General features: G+C 53.2%; 1 protein-coding gene across 1 annotated transcript in view; it reads right to left on the bottom strand.

Moving 5' to 3' along the window:
- The window catches only part of c1qtnf5 (C1q and TNF related 5), a 71,957-nt gene that overhangs the window by 23,717 nt on the left and 23,230 nt on the right, over nucleotides 1–25,010 (bottom strand). Inside the window, exons 7-8 of the mRNA XM_085967659.1 lie at nucleotides 3,303–3,428; nucleotides 290–366 (exon numbers count right to left, since the gene is read on the bottom strand). Of these exons, the coding sequence (XP_085823785.1) occupies nucleotides 290–366; nucleotides 3,303–3,428 (203 nt within the window). The remainder of the gene's footprint in view (nucleotides 1–289; nucleotides 367–3,302; nucleotides 3,429–25,010) is intronic.

Here is a 25,010-nt window from a genome sequence, read left to right as displayed (position 1 = left end):
GAACTGCATTGCCTAGACCACACTGATGGGTGCAAATCTTTCTCTCTTACAGATGAAGAATGGTTACTTTAGGTGAGGTGCCATCGGGACTGGTGCCCATTGGACCAACCCCAGGAGAGGAGTGGATAAAACTGGAGAAAGATGTCGACCGCTGGGCCTCGGTCTGGAATTGTGAGGTGCTACAAAGGTCAGTCTGGGGCTGGTGGATAGTAGTCAGGCTGGGACTGGCAGAGGTGAAGGATCAGTAAAGGGGATGGGATTTTATTAATGCTGTGCCCAGTTTACCTACCTGCCTGTGTGGATACTGCTCGGAGTGTTTGGGAGTGGCCAGAGATCCTTCCAGAGCGGTCAGAAGTCCACCGCAATCTAAACAAAGCAACGGGAACAACGGGAATAAGTTGTCGATTCACAGCACCCCTGGAATCTGTCACCAGGGATTTAGATAAAGAAAAACTCCATTTGGAAAAAAATCAATCAACAAAATCAATGATGGCGGTGAGTCTTTAAACCATCACAGTCCTTCAATCTTTGTTCTGTTTTGAGCAGGTAGTTGATTTTTCACTTACTCTGCGCTAACCTTCAGCCTTACGATCAGGAGTATCCCCTTCTGGACCAGTCTGACATTCCCATTTCCCACACAAGATGTCCTTGTGGTCTGTGAATGAGACTGACAATTTCAAGGGAAACGTTCCATTGCAGCACTCCCAGTGTGGAGCTGTACCCACCATGAGCACGTATCGGGAGGTCGCGCATCACCAGCCCATGATTGTCCACTCAAAAGGAACAGCAGGTGGCTGGTGGGGGGAAGTTTACCAGTGGGTGCAGCTCCACACCGGGGGCACCAAAGTGGCAAAGGTACCTTTTTGTGCCAGTCCATCAGGAAGAGCTGGTATGTGATGGCACTCCTGAAATGGAGCCTTCCGCTGGGATCGAGGATCCATTCTGGATGGAAAACCATAAGAACATAAGAACATAAGAAGTAGGAGCAGGAGTAGGCCATACGGCCCCTCAGGCCTGCTCCGCCATTCAGTAGGATCATGGCTGATCTGAACCTAGACTCACATCCACTTCCCTGCCTGCTCCCCGTAACCCCTAATTCCCTTATCAACTAGGAAACTGTCTATCTCCGTTTTAAATTTATTTAATGTTGCAGCTACCACAGCTCTGAGGTAGCAAATTCCATAGATTTACTACCCTCTGAGTGAAGAAGTTTCTCCTCATCTCAGTTTTGAAAGGGCAGCCCCTTATTCTAAGATTATGCCCCCTAGTTCTAGTCTCGCCCATCAGTGGAAACATCCTCACCGCATCCACCCGATCAAGACCCCTCACAATCTTATATGTTTCGATAAGATCACCTCTCATTCTTCTGAATTCCCATGAGTAGAGGCCCAACCTACTCAACCTTTCCTCATAAGTCAACCCCCTCATCTCCGGAATCAACCGAGTGAACCTTCTCTGAACTGCCTCGAGAGCAAGTATGTCCTTTCTTAAATATGGAAACCAAAACTGTATGCAGTATTCCAGGTGTGGCCTCACCAGTACCCTGTATAACTGAAGCAAGACTTCCCTGCTTTTATACTCCAACCCCCTTGCAATAAAAACCAAGATTCCATTGGCCTTCCTGATCACCTGCAGTACCTACATACTAACCTTCTGTGTTTCATGCACCAGGACCCCCAGATCCCTTTGTACTGCAGCACTTTGCAGTTTCTCTCCATTTAGATAATAACTTGCTCTTTGATTTTTTCTGCCAAAGTGCATAACCTCACACTTTCCAACATTATATTTCATCTGCCAAATTTCTGCCCACTCACTTAGCCTGTCTATGTCCTTTTGCAGGTTTTTTATGTCCTCCTCCTCACTGCTTTCCCTCCCATCTTTGTATCGTCGGCAAACTTGGATATGTTGCACTTGGTCCCTTCCTCCAAATCGTTAATATAGATTGTAAAGAGTTGGGGTCCCAGCACTGACCCCTGCGGAACACCACTAGTTACTGATTGCCAACCCGAGAATGAACCATTTATCCCAACTCTCTGTTTTCTGTTAGATAGCCAATCTTCCACCCATGCCAGTATATTACCCCCAATCCCGTGATTTTTTATCTTGTGCAATAATCTTTTGTGTGGCACCTTGTCAAATGCCTTTTGGAAGTCCAAATACACCACATCCACTGGTTCCCCTTTATCCACCCTGTTTGTTACATCCTCAAAGAATTCGAGCAAATTTGTCAAACATGACTTCCCCTTCATAAAACCATGCTGACTCTGTCCGATTAAATTATGCTTATCCAAATGTCCTGTTACTGCTTCCTTAATAATGGACTCCAACATTTTACCAACCACAGATGTTAGGCTAACTGGTCTATAGTTTCCAGCCTTTTGTCTACCTCCCTTTTTAAATAAGGGCATTACATTAGCAGTTTTCCAATCTGCTGGGATCTTTCCTGAATCCAGGGAGTTTTGGAAAATTACCACCAATGCATCCGCAATCCCTACCGCTACTTCTCTCAAGGCCCTAGGATGTAAGCATCAGGTCCAGGGGATTTATCCGCCTTTAGTCCCATTATCTTACCGAGTACCACTTCCTTAGTGATTTTAATCGTGTTTAGCTCCTCCCCCCCCCATAGCCTCCTGTTTGTCCAGTGTTGGGATATTTTTAGTGTCCTCTACTGTAAAGACTGATACAAAATATTTGTTCAGTGTTTTTGCCATCTCCATGTTCCCCACCACTAATTTCCCGGTCTCGTCTTCTAAGGGACCAACATTCACTTTAGCCACCCTTTTTCTTTTTATATAACTGTAGAAACTCTTGCTATCTGTTTTTATATTTTTTGCTAGTTTCTGTAGTTACACAGTGAGTGACCCTTACCCTGAATAAACAGTGACTCTGTACAGTTACACAGTGAGTGACCCTTACCCTGAATAAACAGTGACTCTGTACAGTTACACAGTGAGTGACCCTTACCCTGAATAAACAGCGACTCTGTACAGTTACACAGTGAGTGACCCTTACCCTGAATAAACAGTGACTCTGTACAGTTACAGCGAGTGACCCTTACCCTGCTGAATAAGCACCCAGTTGTATGTTCCATGATGATACACACTGTGCCTAATCCTGTACCAATCATGCTGGAAACAGACTTGACATTTTCCTGCAGGATGTTCAAAGTATTTTAAAGTGGATCTGGTGATCGATGTGTGCCTGACAGCAATGTTTGGATATCTACACTCTCCCCTGTGACACATTATACCAGACTGGGTGTTTCCCCGCTCCCTGCAGTGAGTGAGGGGAGAGATATTTACCATGATGGTGATGAGCGCAGTTCACCTCATCGGTCTTGTCCAAACAATCATAAAAGTTGTTGCAGGTAAAACTGGCAAAAAGACAGCGGCCATCATCGCACAGAAACTCATCCCAGGCACAGCTCTCTGAGAGAAGAGGGTATATTCCATCAGCAATCTTCAGTTAACAAGCACTTCCTCATGGGATGCAAGCCATATTCCACAGGTCATACAAATTGCAAACAAAGTGATAACCCGCCTGGCCTGCGATAACCCGTCTGGCCTGCGATAACCCGCCTGGCCTGCGATAACCCGCCTGGCCTGCGATAACCCGTCTGGTCTGCGATAACCGGTCTGGCCTGCGATAACCCGTCTGGTCTGCGATAACCCGCCTGGCCTGCGATAACCCGCCTGGCCTGCGATAACCCGCCTGGCCAGCGATAACCGGTCTGGCCTGCGATAACCCGCCTGGCCTGCGATAACCCGCCTGGTCTACGATAACCCGTCTGGCCTGCGATAACCCGTCTGGCCTGCGATAACCCTTCTGGTCTGCGATAACCCGTCTGGCCTGCGATAACCCGTCTGGCCTGCGATAACCCGTCTGGCCTGCGATAACCCGTCTGGCCTGCGATAACCCGTCTGGCCTGCGATAACCCGCCTGGTCTACGATAACCCGTCTGGCCTGCGATAACCCGCCTGGCCTGCGATAACCCGTCTGGCCTGCGATAACCCGCCTGGTCTACGATAACCCGTCTGGCCTGCGATAACCCGCCTGGTCTACGATAACCCGTCTGGCCTGCGATAACCCGTCTGGCCTGCGATAACCCGCCTGGCCTGCGATAACCCGCCTGGCCTGCGATAACCCGCCTGGCCTGCGATAACCCGTCTGGCCTGCGATAACCCGTCTGGCCTGCGATAACCCGTCTGGCCTGCGATAACCCGTCTGGCCTGCGATAACCCGTCTGGGCTGCGATAACCCGTCTGGCCTGCGATAACCCGTCTGGCCTGCGATAACCCGTCTGGCCTGCGATAACCCGCCTGGCCTGCGATAACCCGTCTGGTCTGCGATAACCGGTCTGGCCTGCGATAACCCGTCTGGTCTGCGATAACCCGCCTGGCCTGCGATAACCCGCCTGGCCAGCGATAACCGGTCTGGCCTGCGATAACCCGCCTGGCCTGCGATAACCCGCCTGGTCTACGATAACCCGTCTGGCCTGCGATAACCCGTCTGGCCTGCGATAACCCTTCTGGCCTGCGATAACCCGCCTGGCCTGCGATAACCCTTCTGGTCTGCGATAACCGGTCTGGCCTGCGATAACCCGCCTGGCCTGCGATAACCCGCCTGGCCTGCGATAACCCGCCTGGCTTGCGATAACCCGTCTGGCCTGCGATAACCCGTCTGGCCTGCGATAACCGGTCTGGCCTGCGATAACCCGCCTGGCCTGCGATAACCCGTCTGGCCTGCGATAACCCGTCTGGCCTGCGATAACCCGTCTGGCCTGCGATAACCCGTCTGGGCTGCGATAACCCGTCTGGCCTGCGATAACCCGTCTGGCCTGCGATAACCCGTCTGGCCTGCGATAACCCGCCTGGCCTGCGATAACCCGTCTGGTCTGCGATAACCGGTCTGGCCTGCGATAACCCGTCTGGTCTGCGATAACCCGCCTGGCCTGCGATAACCCGCCTGGCCAGCGATAACCGGTCTGGCCTGCGATAACCCGCCTGGCCTGCGATAACCCGCCTGGTCTACGATAACCCGTCTGGCCTGCGATAACCCGTCTGGCCTGCGATAACCCGCCTGGCCTGCGATAACCCGCCTGGCCTGCGATAACCCTTCTGGTCTGCGATAACCGGTCTGGCCTGCGATAACCCGCCTGGCCTGCGATAACCCGCCTGGCCTGCGATAACCCGCCTGGCTTGCGATAACCCGTCTGGCCTGCGATAACCCGTCTGGCCTGCGATAACCGGTCTGGCCTGCGATAACCCGCCTGGCCTGCGATAACCCGTCTGGCCTGCGATAACCCTTCTGGCCTGCGATAACCCGCCTGGCCTGCGATAACCCTTCTGGTCTGCGATAACCGGTCTGGCCTGCGATAACCCGCCTGGCCTGCGATAACCCGTCTGGCCTGCGATAACCCTTCTGGTCTGCGATAACCCGTCTGGCCTGCGATAACCCGTCTGGCCTGCGATAACCCGCCTGGCCTGCGATAACCCGCCTGGCCTGCGATAACCCGTCTGGCCTGCGATAACCCACCTGGCCTGCGATAACCCGCCTGGCCTGCGATAACCCGTCTGGCCTGCGATAACCCGCCTGGCCTGCGATAACCCGCCTGGCCTGCGATAACCTGCCTGGCCTGGTGACGATACTAATTTGTCCTGAGGACCATCACACTGTGGCACTCTCACAGCCACTATCTATCCTTCCTCCTACAGTTGCCAGGTCCCTACAAATGCAGTGTAACAGTGACACTCAAAACAATCTGGTTTCTGACATGTTGTGAAATGCTACATCCGTAAACAAGCCCAGAAATGTGTGGACCATTCCTTTAAGAATAGCACAGTCCATCTCTTTTTACGCAATAACTCATCCCGGGGCCTGTTATTAATGGTGGACTTCAGGGAGAGCTGAGGCTGCTGATGAACTGATGATCAGCTGGGTTACCAACCTGGCCCCTTATCCCTGAATATGGAGCCCAGGCATTCCGGGAATGTGCAGCCTCTGTAAATTGAAACCACATGTAAACACATAGAAATTCCAAGACCATAACCAAGACTTTAACCCACTGGCTCCTCGCAATCTCATTTAAAATATAATTTAGGAAACTCCACCTTAGGTATTTTATATCCCTCAACCAACATCACTAAAACAGATTATCTGGTCATTATCGCATTGCTGTTTGTGGGATCTTGATGTGTACAAATTAGCTGCCGCATTTCCTACATTACAACAGTTACTCCACTTCAAAAAGTACTTAATTGGCTGTAAAGTGCTTTGGGACGTCCTGAGGTCGTGAAAGGCGCTATAGAAATGCAAGTCTTTCTTTTGTTGAAAATGACTGTTAAAAACTCCATGCCTGGAACTGCATTACCCAGACCACATTGACCGGTGCATCAGAATAACTAAAGATTCGGGTGTACCCATTTCTGGAACATTTCCTGTGCTTGAATGGCCCCCGATATTGGGCTTCGGGCCATGTTTTCATGGAGCCGGCGAGCTGCAGAGAACAACAGGCAGCGGAGATCGGGGGGATGCTGCAGATGTCTCATCAGCTCTCCGGTAAGTGAGGAATAGGGGGCGACCGGGAAAGGGGGGTTACTGGAAAAAGGGGGCGACTGGAAAAGGGGGCGACCAGGTCGGGAAGGAGCCGGGGCAGATGGGAGCAGCAGCGATCAGGGGGTGGGAGTGGCGGCGATCGGGAGGGGAGTTAAATGTGGGGTCGGGACTCCTGCTCATTCTGACTCCATATTAGGTGAGTATATTTAAACAATTGCCTTGTTGGTTGCAGCCTGTAGCTGTCCCTTTAAGGACCTCCTGTTAGGCCGCATGTACACCTGGTTTTCCCAAATGCGCTGACTACCTCACAGCAAACCAATCTTGCAGTGGGGGCCTCGCACAGGCATTGGGATCCTGCACGCCAATTTTTTGGCCTTTACCAATATGCTGGGTGGTGCATTCCTGGCTCATAATGAGCTTGTGCTTCCTGCCCGTCATATTGGAGGCTCAGGAGGCCGTTTAGCACCCAAATTTCTAGACCGTGGTCTCTCGCACCCCAGACAAGATACAGGAAATAACTGCAGAAGGGCAGTGTCTGAAATGTTAACTGTACTTCTCTCCACAGATGTTGTCTTTGACCTGCTGAGTGGTTCAAGTATTTTCTGTTTTTGTTTCGCGCAGCAGCCTGTCTCCAATCTCTTTCTGTGTCAAGAGTTCTCGTCTATATCATCAATATTACTTTAGGCGATTCCTTGCCAACTCTGCTCTCTTGTTCCTCCGAAGTTCCAAATACCTCGTCCAACACACACTTCTTCCTCCTCGCTTCCTTGCCTGATTGAAATGAAGACCTATGTCGTGCTCCAACTCAGGACCTCAGCACTGAAACTCCTCACCTCCCTCATTCCTCCTCCTACAATATCTGGCTTTTAAACCTCAATCTTGGTGACCCACCACAATTGATTTACCACATTCACTTTCACTCTCAGTGCTGTGGCCCATCATTTGGCTTTCTAAATTAAACACTCCCAGGGCAGGTACAGCACGGGTTAGATACAGAGTAAAGCTCCCTCTACACTGTCCCGTCAAACACTCCCAGGGCAGGTACAGCACGGGTTAGATACAGAGTAAAGCTCCCTCTACACTGTCCCCATCAAACACTCCCAGGGCAGGTACAGCACGGGTTAGATACAGAGTAAAGCTCCCTCGACACTGTCCCATCAAACACTCCCAGGGCAGGTACAGCACGGGTTAGATACAGAGTAAAGCTCCCTCTACACTGTCCCATCAAACACTCCCAGGACAGGTACAGCACGGGTTAGATACAGAGTAAAGCTCCCTCTACACTGTCCCATCAAACACCCCCAGGACAGGTACAGCACGGGTTAGATACAGAGTAAAGCTCCCTCTACACTGTCCCATCAAACACTCCCAGGGCAGGTACAGCACGGGTTAGATACAGAGTAAAGCTCCCTCTACACTGTCCCATCAAACACTCCCAGGGCAGGTACAGCACGGGTTAGATACAGAGTAAAGCTCCCTCTACACTGTCCCATCAAACACTCCCAGGGCAGGTACAGCACGGGTTAGATACAGAGTAAAGCTCCCTCTACACTGTCCCATCAAACAATCCCAGGGCAGGTACAGCACGTGTTAGATACAGAGTAAAGCTCCCTCTACACTGTCCCATCAAACACTCCCAGGGCAGGTACAGCACTGGTTAGATACAGAGTAAAGCTCCCTCTACACTGTCCCATCAAACACTCCCAGGGCAGGTGCAGCACGGGTTAGATACAGAGTAAAGCTCCCTCTACACTGTCCCATCAAACACTCCCAGGGCAGGCACAGCACGGGTTAGATACAGAGTAAAACTCCCTCTACACTGTCCCGTCAAACACTCCCAGGGCAGGTACAGCACGGGTTAGACACAGAGTAAAGCTCCCTCTACACTGTCCCGTCAAACACTCCCAGGGCAGGTACAGCACGGGTTAGATACAGAGTAAAGCTCCCTCTACACTGTCCCGTCAAACACTGCCAGGGCAGGTACAGCACGGGTTAGATACAGAGTAAAGCTCCCTCTACACTGTCCCCATCAAACACTCCCAGGGCAGGTACAGCACGGGTTAGATACAGAGTAAAGCTCCCTCTACACTGTCCCATCAAACACTCCCAGGGCAGGTACAGCACGGGTTAGATACAGAGTAAAGCTCCCTCTACACTGTCCCATCAAACACTCCCAGGGCAGGTACAGCACGGGTTAGATACAGAGTAAAGCTCCCTCTACAATGTCCCATCAAACACTCCCAGGACAGGTACAGCACGGGTTAGATACAGAGTAAAGCTCCCTCTACACTGTCCCATCAAACACCCCCAGGACAGGTACAGCACGGGTTAGATACAGAGTAAAGCTCCCTCTACACTGTCCCATCAAACACTCCCAGGGCAGGTACAGCACGGGTTAGATACAGAGTAAAGCTCCCTCTACACTGTCCCATCAAACACTCCCAGGGCAGGTACAGCAGGGGTTAGATACAGAGTAAAGCTCCCTCTACACTGTCCCATCCAACACTCCCAGGGCAGGTACAGCAGGGGTTAGAAACAGAGTAAAACTCCCTCTACACCGTCCCATCAAACACTCCCAGGGCAGGTACAGCATGGGTTAGATACAGAGTAAATCTCTCTCTGCACTGTCCCATCAAACACCCCAGGGCAGGTACAGCACGGGTTAGATACAGAGTAAAGCTCCGTCTACACCGTCCCATCAAACACTCCCAGGGCAGGTACAGCACGGGTTAGATACAGAGTAAAGCTCCCTCTACACTGTCCCATCAAACACTCCCAGGGCAGGTACAGCACGGGTTAGATACAGAGTAAAGCTCCATCTACACTGTCCCATCAAACACTCCCAGGGCAGGTACAGCACGGGTTAGATACAGAGTAAAGCTCCCTCGACACTGTCCCATCAAACACTCCCAGGGCAGGTACAGCACGGGTTAGATACAGAGTAAAGCTCCCTCTACACTGTCCCATCAAACACTCCCAGGACAGGTACAGCACGGGTTAGATACAGAGTAAAGCTCCCTCTACACTGTCCCATCAAACACCCCCAGGACAGGTACAGCACGGGTTAGATACAGAGTAAAGCTCCCTCTACACTGTCCCATCAAACACTCCCAGGGCAGGTACAGCACGGGTTAGATACAGAGTAAAGCTCCCTCTACACTGTCCCATCAAACACTCCCAGGGCAGGTACAGCACGGGTTAGATACAGAGTAAAGCTCCCTCTACACTGTCCCATCAAACACTCCCAGGGCAGGTACAGCACGGGTTAGATACAGAGTAAAGCTCCCTCTACACTGTCCCATCAAACAATCCCAGGGCAGGTACAGCACGTGTTAGATACAGAGTAAAGCTCCCTCTACACTGTCCCATCAAACACTCCCAGGGCAGGTACAGCACTGGTTAGATACAGAGTAAAGCTCCCTCTACACTGTCCCATCAAACACTCCCAGGGCAGGTGCAGCACGGGTTAGATACAGAGTAAAGCTCCCTCTACACTGTCCCATCAAACACTCCCAGGGCAGGCACAGCACGGGTTAGATACAGAGTAAAACTCCCTCTACACTGTCCCGTCAAACACTCCCAGGGCAGGTACAGCACGGGTTAGACACAGAGTAAAGCTCCCTCTACACTGTCCCGTCAAACACTCCCAGGGCAGGTACAGCACGGGTTAGATACAGAGTAAAGCTCCCTCTACACTGTCCCGTCAAACACTGCCAGGGCAGGTACAGCACGGGTTAGATACAGAGTAAAGCTCCCTCTACACTGTCCCCATCAAACACTCCCAGGGCAGGTACAGCACGGGTTAGATACAGAGTAAAGCTCCCTCTACACTGTCCCATCAAACACTCCCAGGGCAGGTACAGCACGGGTTAGATACAGAGTAAAGCTCCCTCTACACTGTCCCATCAAACACTCCCAGGGCAGGTACAGCACGGGTTAGATACAGAGTAAAGCTCCCTCTACAATGTCCCATCAAACACTCCCAGGACAGGTACAGCACGGGTTAGATACAGAGTAAAGCTCCCTCTACACTGTCCCATCAAACACCCCCAGGACAGGTACAGCACGGGTTAGATACAGAGTAAAGCTCCCTCTACACTGTCCCATCAAACACTCCCAGGGCAGGTACAGCACGGGTTAGATACAGAGTAAAGCTCCCTCTACACTGTCCCATCAAACACTCCCAGGGCAGGTACAGCAGGGGTTAGATACAGAGTAAAGCTCCCTCTACACTGTCCCATCCAACACTCCCAGGGCAGGTACAGCAGGGGTTAGAAACAGAGTAAAACTCCCTCTACACCGTCCCATCAAACACTCCCAGGGCAGGTACAGCATGGGTTAGATACAGAGTAAATCTCTCTCTGCACTGTCCCATCAAACACCCCAGGGCAGGTACAGCACGGGTTAGATACAGAGTAAAGCTCCGTCTACACCGTCCCATCAAACACTCCCAGGGCAGGTACAGCACGGGTTAGATACAGAGTAAAGCTCCCTCTACACTGTCCCATCAAACACTCCCAGGGCAGGTACAGCACGGGTTAGATACAGAGTAAAGCTCCATCTACACTGTCCCATCAAACACTCCCAGGGCAGGTACAGCACGGGTTAGATACAGAGTAAAGCTCCCTCTACACTGTCCCATCAAACACTCCCAGGCAGGTACAGCACGGGTTAGATACAGAGTAAAGCTCCCTTGACACTGTCCCATCAAACACTCCCAGGGCAGGTACAGCACGGGTTAGATACAGAGTAAAGCTCCCTCTACACTGTCCCATCATACCCTCCCGGGGCAGGTACAGCACGGGTTAGAAACAGAGTAAAGCTCCCTCTACCCTGTCACATCAAACACTCCCAGGGCAGGTACAGCACGGGTTAGATACAGAGGAAAGCTCCCTCTACACTGTCCCATCAAACACTCCCAGGGCAGGTACAGCACGGGTTAGATACAGAGGGAAGCTGCCTCTACACTGTCCCATCAAACACTCCCAGGGCAGGTACAGCACGGGTTAGATACAGAGTGAAGCTCCCTCTACACTGTCCCATCAAACACTCCCAGGGCAGGTACAGCACGGGTTAGATACAGAGTGAAGCTCCCGCTACACTGTCCCATCAAACACTCCCAGGGCAGGTACAGCACGGGTTAGATACAGAGTAAAGCTCCCTCTACACTGTCCCATCAAACACTCCCAAGGCAGGTACAGCACGGGGTTAGATACAGAGTAAAGCTCCCTCTACACTGTCCCATCAAACACTCCCAGGGCAGGTACAGCACGGGTTAGATACAGAGTGAAGCTCCCTCTACACTGTCCCATCAAACACCCCCAGGGCAGGTACAGCACGGGTTAGATACAGAGTAAAGCTCCCTCTACACTGCCCCATCAAACACTCCCAGGGCAGGTACAGCATGGGTTAGATACAGAGTAAAGCTCCCTCTGCACTGTCCCATCAAACACTCCCAGGGCAGGTACAGCACGGGTTAGATACAGAGTAAAGCTCCCTCTGCACTGTCCCATCAAACACTCCCAGAGCAGGTACAGCACGGGGTTAGATACAGAGTAAAGCTCCCTCTACACTGTCCCATCAAACACTCCCAGGGCAGGTACAGCACGGGTTAGATACAGAGTAAAGCTCCCTCTACACTGTCCCATCAAACACTCCCAGGGCAGGTACAGCACGGGTTAGATACAGAGTAAAGCTCCCTCTACACTGTCCCATCAAACACTCCCAGGGCAGGTACAGCATGGGTTAGATACAGAGTAAAGCTCCCTCTACACTGTCCCATCAAACACTCCCAGGGCAGGTACAGCAGGGGTTAGATACAGAGTAAAGCTCCCTCTACACTGTCCCATCAAACACTCCCAGGGCAGGTACAGCAGGGGTTAGATACAGAGTAAAGCTCCCTCTACACTGTCCCATCCAACACTCCCAGGGCAGGTACAGCAGGGGTTAGAAACAGAGTAAAACTCCCTCTACACCGTCCCATCAAACACTCCCAGGGCAGGTACAGCATGGGTTAGATACAGAGTAAAGCTCCCTCTGCACTGTCCCATCAAACACTCCCAGGGCAGGTACAGCACGGGTTAGATACAGAGTAAAGCTCCCTCTACACTGTCCCATCAAACACTCCCAGGGCAGGTACAGCACGGGTTAGATACAGAGTAAAGCTTCCTCTACACCGTCCCATCAAACACTCCCAGGGCAGGTACAGCACGGGTTAGATACAGAGTAAAGCTCCGTCTACACCGTCCCATCAAACACTCCCAGGGCAGGTACAGCACGGGTTAGATACAGAGTAAAGCTCCCTCTACACTGTCCCATCAAACACTCCCAGGGCAGGTACAGCACGGGTTAGATACAGAGTAAAGCTCCATCTACACTGTCCCATCAAACACTCCCAGGGCAGGTACAGCACGGGTTAGATACAGAGTAAAGCTCCCTCTACACTGTCCCATCAAACACTCCCAGGGCAGGTACAGCACGGGTTAGATACAGAATAAAGCTCCCTCTACACTGTCCCATCAATCACTCCCAGGGCATGTACAGCACAGGTTAGATACAGAGTAAAGCTCCCTCTACACTGTCCCATCAAACACTCCCAGGGCATGTACAGCACGGGTTAGATACAGGGTAAAGCTCCCTCTACACTGTCCCATCAAACACTCCCAGGGCAGGTACAGCACGGGTTAGATACAGAGTGAAGCTCCCTCTACACTGTCCCATCAAACACTCCTAGGGCTCCCTCTACATTAGCGAAAGAACCAAAGCCAACATCAGGAAAAACTTTTTTACGTAGAGTGTGGTTAGGCTCTGGAATGCACTGCCTGAGAGGGTGGTGGAGGCCGATTCATTCATGGCTTTCAAAAGGGAATTGGATAAGTACCTGAAGGAAAAAAATTTGCAAGGCTACGGGGAAAGGGCGGGGGAGTGGGACTAGCTGAAGTGCTCTTGCAGAGAGCCGGCACGGGCTCGACAGGCCGAATGGCCTCCTTCTGTGCTGTAACCATTCTATGATTACATGATTCTACACTGTCCCATCAAACACTCCCAGGGCAGGTACAGCATGGGTTAGGAGTTCAGCTTTATCTGAGGTTGGATTTGTCTCCATGAGTTCATTACCTCTTTCATGGAACTGTTACCACAAATTTACTGACACAGCAGGGCGCACATTCCATATGGAAAAATCACTCCGCTCCCGAGACCAAAACAAACAGAGACACTTCCTTAAAAACTGGGAACATTCCCAGTTAAACTGCGGAATTGCACCCTCCCTTCATTGTTATGTTAACCTTCTTAAAAGAGCAGAGAAATAACGATTGCATCAGGTACAGAGCGACACTTCACATCATCACATCTGTTGTACTCGACAGTGCCCCGAACCCCAACATCCGGCTGGAACAGCAGGAGATCCCAGAAGGCAGCCCCACAGCTCTGGAACAGTCTGGGGATGAGCAGTCTGGGGATGAGCAGTCTGGGGATGAGCAGTCTGGGGATGAGCAGTCTGGGGATGAGCAGTCTGGGGATGAGCAGTCTGGGGATGAGCAGTCTGGGATGATCAGTCTGAGGATGAGCAGTCTGGGGATGATCAGTCTGGGGATGAGCAGTCTGGGGATGAGCAGTCTGGGGATGAGCAGTCTGGGGATGATCAGTCTGGGGAAGAGCAGTCTGGGGATGAGCAGTCTGGGGATGAGCAGTCTGGGGATGAGCAGTCTGGGGATGAGCAGTCTGGGGATGAGCAGTCTGAGGATGAGCAGTCTGGGGATGAGCAGTCTGAGGATGATCAGTCTGGGGATGAGCAGTCTGGGGATGAGCAGTCTGGGGAACAGCAGTCTGGGATGAGCAGTCTGGGGATGAGCAGTCTGGGATGATCAGTCTGGGGATGAGCAGTCTGGGGATGAGCAGTCTGGGGATGAGCAGTCTGGGGATGAGCAGTCTGGGGATGAGCAGTCTGGGATGATCAGTCTGAGGATGAGCAGTCTGGGGATGATCAGTCTGGGGATGAGCAGTCTGGGGAACAGCAGTCTGGGATGAGCAGTCTGGGGATGAGCAGTCTGGGATGAGCAGTCTGGGGATGAGCAGTCTGGGGATGAGCAGTCTGGGGATGAGCAGTCTGGGGATGAGCAGTCTGAGGATGATCAGTCTGGGGATGAGCAGTCTGGGAATGATCAGTCTGGGGATGAGCAGTCTGGGGATGAGCAGTCTGGGGATGAGCAGTCTGGGATGATCAGTCTGAGGATGAGCAGTCTGGGATGATCAGTCTGAGGATGAGCAGTCTGGGGATGATCAGTCTGAGGATGAGCAGTCTGGGGATGAGCAGTCTGGGGATGAGCAGTCTGAGGATGAGCAGTCTGGGGATGAGCAGTCTGGGGATGAGCAGTCTGGGATGATCAGTCTGAGGATGAGCAGTCTGGGGATGATCAGTCTGGGATGATCAGTCTGGGGATGAGCAGTCTGGGGATGAGCAGTCTGGGGATGAGCAGTCTGAGGATGAGCAGTCTGGGGATGAGCAGTCTGGGGATGATCAGTCTGGGGATGAGCAGTCTGGGGATGAGCAGTCTGAGGATGAGCAGTCTGGGGATGAGCAGTCTGAGGATGAGCAGTCTGGGGATGAGCAGTCTGAGGATGAGCAGTCTGGGGATGAGCAGTCTGAGGATGAGCAGTCTGGGGATGAGCAGTCTGAGGATGAGCAGTCTGGGGATGAACAGTCTGGGGATGAGCAGTCTGGGGATGAGCAGTCTGGGGATGAGCAGTCTGGGAATGATCAGTCTGAGGATGAGCAGTCTGGGGATGAGCAGTCTGAGGATGAGCAGTCTGGGATGAGCAGTCTGGGGATGAGCAGTCTGGGGATGAGCAGTCTGGGGATGATCAGTCTGGGGATGAGCAGTCTGGGGATGAGCAGTCTGAGGATGAGCAGTCTGGGGATGAGCAGTCTGAGGATGAGCAGTCTGGGGATGAGCAGTCTGAGGATGAGCAGTCTGGGGATGAGCAGTCTGAGGATGAGCAGTCTGGGGATGAGCAGTCTGGGGATGAGCAGTCTGGGGAAGAGCAGTCTGGGGATGAGCAGTCTGGGGATGAGCAGTCTGGGGATGAGCAGTCTGGGATGATCAGTCTGAGGATGAGCAGTCTGGGAATGATCAGTCTGGGGATGAGCAGTCTGGGGATGAGCAGTCTGGGGATGAGCAGCCTGGGGATGAGCAGTCTGAGGATGAGCAGTCTGGGGATGAGCAGTCTGGGAATGATCAGTCTGGGGATGATCAGTCTGGGGAAGAGCAGTCTGAGGATGAGCAGTCTGAGGATGAGCAGTCTGAGGATGAGCAGTCTGAGGATGAGCAGTCTGGGGATGAGCAGTCTGGGGATGAGCAGTCTGGGGATGAGCAGTCTGAGGATGAGCAGTCTGGGGATGAGCAGTCTGGGGATGAGCAGTCTGGGGATGAGCAGTCTGGGGATGAGCAGTCTGGGGATGAGCAGTCTGAGGATGAGCAGTCTGGGGATGAGCAGTCTGAGGATGAGCAGTCTGGGGATGAGCAGTCTGGGGATGAGCAGTCTGGGGATGAGCAGTCTGGGGATGAGCAGTCTGGGGATGAGCAGTCTGGGATGATCAGTCTGAGGATGAGCAGTCTGGGATGATCAGTCTGAGGATGAGCAGTCTGGGGATGATCAGTCTGAGGATGAGCAGTCTGGGGATGAGCAGTCTGGGGATGAGCAGTCTGAGGATGAGCAGTCTGGGGATGAGCAGTCTGGGGATGAGCAGTCTGGGGATGATCAGTCTGGGATGATCAGTCTGAGGATGAGCAGTCTGGGGATGATCAGTCTGGGATGATCAGTCTGGGGATGAGCAGTCTGGGGATGAGCAGTCTGAGGATGAGCAGTCTGGGGATGAGCAGTCTGGGGATGATCAGTCTGGGGATGAGCAGTCTGGGGATGAGCAGTCTGAGGATGAGCAGTCTGGGGATGAGCAGTCTGAGGATGATCAGTCTGGGGATGAGCAGTCTGGGGAAGAGCAGTCTGGGGATGAGCAGTCTGGGGATGAGCAGTCTGGGAATGATCAGTCTGGGGATGAGCAGTCTGGGGAAGAGCAGTCTGGGGATGAGCAGTCTGGGGATGAGCAGTCTGGGGATGAGCAGTCTGGGGAAGAGCAGTCTGGGATGATCAGTCTGAGGATGAGCAGTCTGGGAATGATCAGTCTGGGGATGAGCAGTCTGGGGATGAGCAGCCTGGGGATGAGCAGTCTGAGGATGAGCAGTCTGGGGATGAGCAGTCTGGGAATGATCAGTCTGGGGATGATCAGTCTGGGGAAGAGCAGTCTGAGGATGAGCAGTCTGAGGATGAGCAGTCTGAGGATGAGCAGTCTGAGGATGAGCAGTCTGGGGATGAGCAGTCTGGGGATGAGCAGTCTGGGGATGAGCAGTCTGAGGATGAGCAGTCTGGGGATGAGCAGTCTGGGGATGAGCAGTCTGGGGATGAGCAGTCTGGGGATGAGCAGTCTGGGGATGAGCAGTCTGAGGATGAGCAGTCTGGGGATGAGCAGTCTGAGGATGAGCAGTCTGGGGATGAGCAGTCTGGGGATGAGCAGTCTGGGGATGAGCAGTCTGGGGATGAGCAGTCTGGGGATGAGCAGTCTGGGATGATCAGTCTGAGGATGAGCAGTCTGGGATGATCAGTCTGAGGATGAGCAGTCTGGGGATGATCAGTCTGAGGATGAGCAGTCTGGGGATGAGCAGTCTGGGGATGAGCAGTCTGAGGATGAGCAGTCTGGGGATGAGCAGTCTGGGGATGAGCAGTCTGGGATGATCAGTCTGAGGATGAGCAGTCTGGGGATGATCAGTCTGGGGATGAGCAGTCTGGGGATGAGCAGTCTGAGGATGAGCAGTCTGGGGATGAGCAGTCTGGGGATGAGCAGTCTGGGGATGAGCAGTCTGGGGATGAGCAGTCTGAGGATGAGCAGTCTGGGGATGAGCAGTCTGGGGATGATCAGTCTGGGGATGAGCAGTCTGGGGATGAGCAGTCTGAGGATGAGCAGTCTGGGGATGAGCAGTCTGGGAATGATCAGTCTGAGGATGAGCAGTCTGGGGATGAGCAGTCTGAGGATGAGCAGTCTGGGATGAGCAGTCTGGGGATGAGCAGTCTGGGAATGAGCAGTCTGGGGATGAGCAGTCTGGGAATGATCAGTCTGGGGATGAGCAGTCTGGGGAAGAGCAGTCTGGGGATGAGCAGTCTGGGATGAGCAGTCTGAGGATGAGCAGTCTGGGGATGATCAGTCTGGGATGATCAGTCTGAGGATGAGCAGTCTGGGGATGAGCAGTCTGGGGATGAGCAGTCTGAGGATGAGCAGTCTGGGATGATCAGTCTGAGGATGAGCAGTCTGGGGATGATCAGTCTGGGATGATCAGTCTGGGGATGAGCAGTCTGGGGATGAGCAGTCTGGGGATGAGCAGTCTGGGAATGATCAGTCTGGGGATGAGCAGTCTGGGGATGAGCAGTCTGGGGATGAGCAGTCTGGGATGATCAGTCTGAGGATGAGCAGTCTGGGGATGATCAGTCTGGGATGATCAGTCTGGGGATGATCAGTCTGAGGATGAGCAGTCTGGGAATGATCAGTCTGGGGATGAGCAGTCTGGGGATGAGCAGTCTGGGGATGAGCAGCCTGGGGATGAGCAGTCTGAGGATGAGCAGTCTGGGATGAGCAGTCTGGGAATGATCAGTCTGGGGATGATCAGTCTGGGGAAGAGCAGTCTGAGGATGAGCAGTCTGAGGATGAGCAGTCTGAGGATGAGCAGTCTGAGGATGAGCAGTCTGGGGATGAGCAGTCTGGGGCTGAGCAGTCTGGGGATGAGCAGTCTGAGGATGAGCAGTCTGGGGATGAGCAGTCTGGGGATGAGCAGTCTGGGGATGAGCAGTCTGGGGATGAGCAGTCTGGGATGAGCAGTCTGAGGATGAGCAGTCTGGGGATGAGCAGTCTGGGGATGAGCAGTCTGGGGATGAGCAGTCTGGGGATGAGCAGTCTGGGGATGAGCAGTCTGGGATGATCAGTCTGAGGATGAGCAGTCTGGGATGATCAGTCTGAGGATGAGCAGTCTGGGGATGATCAGTCTGAGGATGAGCAGTCTGGGATGATCAGTCTGGGGATGAGCAGTCTGGGGATGATCAGTCTGAGGATGAGCAGTCTGGGGATGAGCAGTCTGGGGATGAGCAGTCTGAGGATGAGCAGTCTGGGGATGAGCAGTCTGGGGATGAGCAGTCTGGGATGATCAGTCTGAGGATGAGCAGTCTGGGGATGATCAGTCTGGGATGATCAGTCTGGGGATGAGCAGTCTGGGGATGAGCAGTCTGAGGATGAGCAGTCTGGGGATGAGCAGTCTGGGGATGATCAGTCTGGGGATGAGCAGTCTGGGGATGAGCAGTCTGAGGATGAGCAGTCTGGGGATGAGCAGTCTGAGGATGAGCAGTCTGGGGATGAGCCGTCTGAGGATGAGCAGTCTGGGGATGAGCAGTCTGAGGATGAGCAGTCTGGGGATGAGCAGTCTGGGGATGAACAGTCTGGGGATGAGCAGTCTGGGGATGAGCAGTCTGGGGATGAGCAGTCTGGGAATGATCAGTCTGAGGATGAGCAGTCTGGGGATGAGCAGTCTGAGGATGAGCAGTCTGGGATGAGCAGTCTGGGGATGAGCAGTCTGGGGATGAGCAGTCTGGGGATGAGCAGTCTGGGAATGATCAGTCTGAGGATGAGCAGTCTGGGGATGAGCAGTCTGGGGAAGAGCAGTCTGGGGATGAGCAGTCTGGGATGAGCAGTCTGAGGATGAGCAGTCTGGGGATGATCAGTCTGGGATGATCAGTCTGAGGATGAGCAGTCTGGGGATGAGCAGTCTGGGGATGAGCAGTCTGAGGATGAGCAGTCTGGGATGATCAGTCTGAGGATGAGCAGTCTGGGGATGATCAGTCTGGGATGATCAGTCTGGGGATGAGCAGTCTGGGGATGAGCAGTCTGGGGATGAGCAGTCTGGGGATGAGCAGTCTGGGGATGAGCAGTCTGGGATGATCAGTCTGAGGATGAGCAGTCTGGGGATGATCAGTCTGGGATGATCAGTCTGGGGATGAGCAGTCTGGGGATGAGCAGTGTGGGGATGAGCAGTCTGGGGATGAGCAGTCTGAGGATGAGCAGTCTGGGGATGAGCAGTCGGGGGATGATCAGTCTGGGGATGAGCAGTCTGGGGATGAGCAGTCTGAGGATGAGCAGTCTGGGGATGAGCAGTCTGAGGATGAGCAGTCTGGGGATGAGCAGTCTGAGGATGAGCAGTCTGGGGATGAGCAGTCTGAGGATGAGCAGTCTGGGGATGAGCAGTCTGAGGATGAGCAGTCTGGGGATGAGCAGTCTGAGGATGAGCAGTCTGGGGATGAACAGTCTGGGGATGAGCAGTCTGGGGATGAGCAGTCTGGGGATGAGCAGTCTGGGAATGAGCAGTCTGAGGATGAGCAGTCTGAGGATGAGCAGTCTGGGATGAGCAGTCTGGGGATGAGCAGTCTGGGGATGAGCAGTCTGGGGATGAGCAGTCTGGGAATGATCAGTCTGAGGATGTGCAGTCTGGGGATGAGCAGTCTGGGGATGAGCAGTCTGGGGAAGAGCAGTCTGGGGATGAGCAGTCTGGGATGAGCAGTCTGGGGATGAGCAGTCTGGGAATGATCAGTCTGAGGATGAGCAGTCTGGGGATGAGCAGTCTGGGGAAGAGCAGTCTGGGGATGAGCAGTCTGGGGATGAGCAGTCTGGGGATGAGCAGTCTGGGGATGAGCAGTCTGGGGATGAGCAGTCTGAGGATGAGCAGTCTGGGGATGAGCAGTCTGAGGATGAGCAGTCTGAGGATGAGCAGTCTGGGGATGAGCAGTCTGGGGATGAGCAGTCTGGGGATGAGCAGTCTGGGGATGAGCAGTCTGGGAATGATCAGTCTGGGGATGAGCAGTCTGGGGAAGAGCAGTCTGGGGATGAGCAGTCTGGGGATGAGCAGTCTGGGGATGAGCAGTCTGGGAATGATCAGTCTGGGGATGAGCAGTCTGGGGAAGAGCAGTCTGGGGATGAGCAGTCTGGGGATGAGCAGTCTGGGAATGATCAGTCTGGGGATGAGCAGTCTGGGGAAGAGCAGTCTGGGGATGAGCAGTCTGGGGATGAGCAGTCTGGGAATGATCAGTCTGGGGATGAGCAGTCTGGGGAAGAGCAGTCTGGGGATGAGCAGTCTGGGGATGAGCAGTCTGGGGAAGAGCAGTCTGGGATGATCAGTCTGAGGATGAGCAGTCTGGGAATGATCAGTCTGGGGATGAGCAGTCTGGGGATGAGCAGTCTGGGGATGAGCAGTCTGGGGATGAGCAGTCTGAGGATGAGCAGTCTGGGGATGAGCAGTCTGGGGATGAGCAGTCTGGGGATGAGCAGTCTGGGGATGAGCAGTCTGGGATGAGCAGTCTGGGGATGAGCAATCTGGGGATGAGCAGTCTGGGGATGAGCAGTCTGGGGATGAGCAGTCTGGGGATGAGCAGTCTGGGGATGAGCAGTCTGGGAATGATCAGTCTGAGGATGAGCAGTCTGGGCATGAGCAGTCTGAGGATGAGCAGTCTGGGATGAGCAGTCTGGGGATGAGCAGTCTGGGGATGAGCAGTCTGGGGATGAGCAGTCTGGGAATGATCAGTCTGAGGATGAGCAGTCTGGGGATGAGCAGTCTGGGGATGAGCAGTCTGGGGAAGAGCAGTCTGGGGATGAGCAGTCTGGGATGAGCAGTCTGGGGATGAGCAGTCTGGGAATGATCAGTCTGAGGATGAGCAGTCTGGGGATGAGCAGTCTGGGGATGAGCAGTCTGGGGAAGAGCAGTCTGGGGATGAGCAGTCTGGGGATGAGCAGTCTGGGGACCAGCAGTCTGGGGATGAGCAGTCTGGGGATGAGCAGTCTGGGGATGAGCAGTCTGGGGATGAGCAGTCTGAGGATGAGCAGTCTGGGGATGAGCAGTCTGAGGATGATCAGTCTGGGGATGAGCAGTCTGGGGATGAGCAGTCTGGGGATGAGCAGTCTGGGGATGAGCAGTCTGGGAATGATCAGTCTGGGGATGAGCAGTCTGGGGAAGAGCAGTCTGGGGATGAGCAGTCTGGGTATGAGCAGTCTGGGGATGAGCAGTCTGGGAATGATCAGTCTGGGGATGAGCAGTCTGGGGAAGAGCAGTCTGGGGATGAGCAGTCTGGGGATGAGCAGTCTGGGGATGAGCAGTCTGGGAATGATCAGTCTGGGGATGAGCAGTCTGGGGAAGAGCAGTCTGGGGATGAGCAGTCTGGGGATGAGCAGTCTGGGAATGATCAGTCTGGGGATGAGCAGTCTGGGGAAGAGCAGTCTGGGGATGAGCAGTCTGGGGATGAGCAGTCTGGGGAAGAGCAGTCTGGGATGATCAGTCTGAGGATGAGCAGTCTGGGAATGATCAGTCTGGGGATGAGCAGTCTGGGGATGAGCAGTCTGGGGATGAGCAGTCTGGGGATGAGCAGTCTGAGGATGAGCAGTCTGGGGATGAGCAGTCTGGGGATGAGCAGTCTGGGAATGATCAGTCTGGGGATGATCAGTCTGGGGAAGAGCAGTCTGATGATGAGCAGTCTGAGGATGAGCAGTCTGAGGATGAGCAGTCTGGGGATGAGCAGTCTGAGGATGAGCAGTCTGGGGATGAGCAATCTGGGGATGAGCAGTCTGGGGATGAGCAGTCTGGGGATGAGCAGTCTGAGGATGAGCAGTCTGGGGATGAGCAGTCTGGGGATGAGCAGTCTGGGGATGAGCAGTCTGGGGATGAGCAGCCTGAGGATGAGCAGTCTGGGGATGAGCAGTCTGAGGATGAGCAGTCTGGGGATGAGCAGTCTGGGGATGAGCAGTCTGGGGATGAGCAGTCTGGGGATGAGCAGTCTGGGGATGAGCAGTCTGGGGATGAGCAGTCTGGGGATGAGCAGTCTGAGGATGAGCAGTCTGAGGATGAGCAGTCTGGGGATGAGCAGTCTGGGGATGAGCAGTCTGAGGATGAGCAGTCTGGGGATGAGCAGTCTGGGGATGAGCAGTCTGGGGATGAGCAGTCTGGGGATGAGCAGTCTGGGGATGAGCAGTCTGGGGATGAGCAGTCTGGGGATGAGCAGTCTGGGGATGAGCAGTCTGGGGATGAGCAGTCTGAGGATGAGCAGTCTGAGGATGAGCAGTCTGGGGATGAGCAGTCTGGGGATGAGCAGTCTGGGGATGAGCCGTCTGGGGATGAGCAGTCTGGGGATGAGCAGTCTGGGGATGAGCAGTCTGGGGATGAGCAGTCTGAGGATGAGCAGTCTGGGGATGAGCAGTCTGGGGATGAGCAGTCTGGGGATGAGCAGTCTGGGGATGAGCAATGATCAGCTGGGACGAGCAGCTGTCTGATTATCACTCCACCCTCTCCCTGAAGGGCAGTGCCTGGCTTTGCAGTGATGGCCATGGTTAGTGTCATTGTGCAAGGGTGGTTTGACCATAGAGAGAGAATGGATCAAAGACATCCTGGTTGTGCAAGAGAGACTGCTGGTACAGAAGGGTAAATAATGAGGAAGAACTCGTCATAGAATCATCGAATCTTACAGCACAGAAGGAGGATATTCGGCCCATCATGCCTGTGCCGGCTCTTTGAATGAGCTCTCCAGTTAGTCCCACTCCATCACTCTTTCCCCGTAGCCCTGAAAATGTTTCCCCTTCAAGTATTTATCCAATTTCCTTTTGAAAATTACTATTGAATCTGTTTCCACCGCCCTTTCAGGCAGCACATTCCCAAAAAAATTCTCATTTCCCCCTGGTTGTTTTGCCAATTATCTTAAATTTGTGTCCTCTGGTTACCGACCCTCCTGCCAGTGGAAACAGTTTCTCCTTATTTACTCTATCAAAACCCCTCATGATTTTGAACACCTCTATCAAATCTCCCCTTAACCTACTCTGCTCTAAAGAAAACAACCTCAGCTTCTCCAGTAGTTCACTGGGTAAAGGCTGAATCTTCCAGGTCAGAAGATCTCAGAATCAATCCTTAGTCTGTTCTGTTAACTGATCCCGACCTCAGTGCCTCTGGGTAGGCGGGGGTTAAAATCAGGCAGGAGTTCCACTCCTGATTGTTAACCAATGACCCTTCCTGAGGTATGGACATCAGTAAGGACAGGATCAGGCTGGAGTGTGATGCCTCTCATGGTTGAATGTCCTGCTAACTCACTTAGGCCCATATGTGAAGAACTGCCTTTGGGGGAGGTACCCGATACCTGTAGAATTGGACCTCAGCAGAGCTCGAAACCTTGGGGAGGTGAGGGGAGAAATTGTAAAAGTCCGTGGGATTGAAGCCCGATCGATGCTACAGAGGCAAGAGTGAGAATGAGGGTGCAGGAGAACAAAAGAAAGACTCACATTTATATAACACCTTAAGGTCTAGAAATTCATCTCGGACGGAGGTGTAAAACGGGCGGTATCGGATCGGCTGCCCATTATACTCAGTGCCTGACATTGTGAATATCAAGCACTGCGTATAACGGGCGGATGATCAGATACTGCCCGAGCTGAATATCAAGCACTGCGTATAACGGGCGGATGATCAGATACTGCCCGAGCTGAATATCAAGCACTGCGTATAACGGGCGGATGATCAGATACTGCCCGAGCTGAATATCAAGCACTGCGTATAACGAGCGGCCGATCAGATACTGCCCGAGCTGAATATCAAGCACTGCGTATAACGGGCGGCCGATCAGATACTGCCCGAGCTGAATATCAAGCACTGCGTATAACGGGCGGCCGATCAGATACTGCCCGAGCTGAATATCAAGCACTGCGTATAACGAGCGGCCGATCAGATACTGCCTGAGCTGAATATCAAGCACTGTGTATAACGGGCAGATGATCAGATACTGCCCGAGCTGAATATCAAGCACTGCGTATAAAGGGCGGCCGATCAGATACTGCCCGAGCTGAATATCAAGCACTGCGTATAACGAGCGGCCGATCAGATACTGCCCGAGCTGAATATCAAGCACTGCGTATAACGAGCGGCCGATCAGATACTGCCCGAGCTGAATATCAAGCACTGCGTATAACGAGCGGCCGATCAGATACTGCCCGAGCTGAATATCAAGCACTGCGTATAACGGGCGGCCGATCAGATACTGACCGAGCTGAATATCAAGCACTGCGTATAACGGGCGGCCGATCAGATACTGCCCGAGCTGAATATCAAGCACTGCGTATAACGAGCGGCCAATGAGATACTGCCCGAGCTGAATATCAAGCACTGCGTATAACGAGCGGCCGATCAGATACTGCCCGAGCTGAATATCAAGCACTGCGTATAACGGGCGGATGATCAGATACTGCCCGAGCTGAATATCAAGCACTGCGTATAACGGGCGGATGATCAGATACTGCCCGAGCTGAATATCAAGCACTGCGTATAACGGGCGGATGATCAGAT

This window comes from Somniosus microcephalus, chromosome 26 (genome assembly GCF_052327205.1).
Source record: "Somniosus microcephalus isolate GS21.2 chromosome 26, FLI_Smic_1.0, whole genome shotgun sequence".
Lineage (NCBI taxonomy): Eukaryota > Metazoa > Chordata > Chondrichthyes > Squaliformes > Somniosidae > Somniosus > Somniosus microcephalus.
Note: the sequence above shows the minus strand (reverse complement) of the source record. Positions and strands in the feature narration are given on the sequence as shown.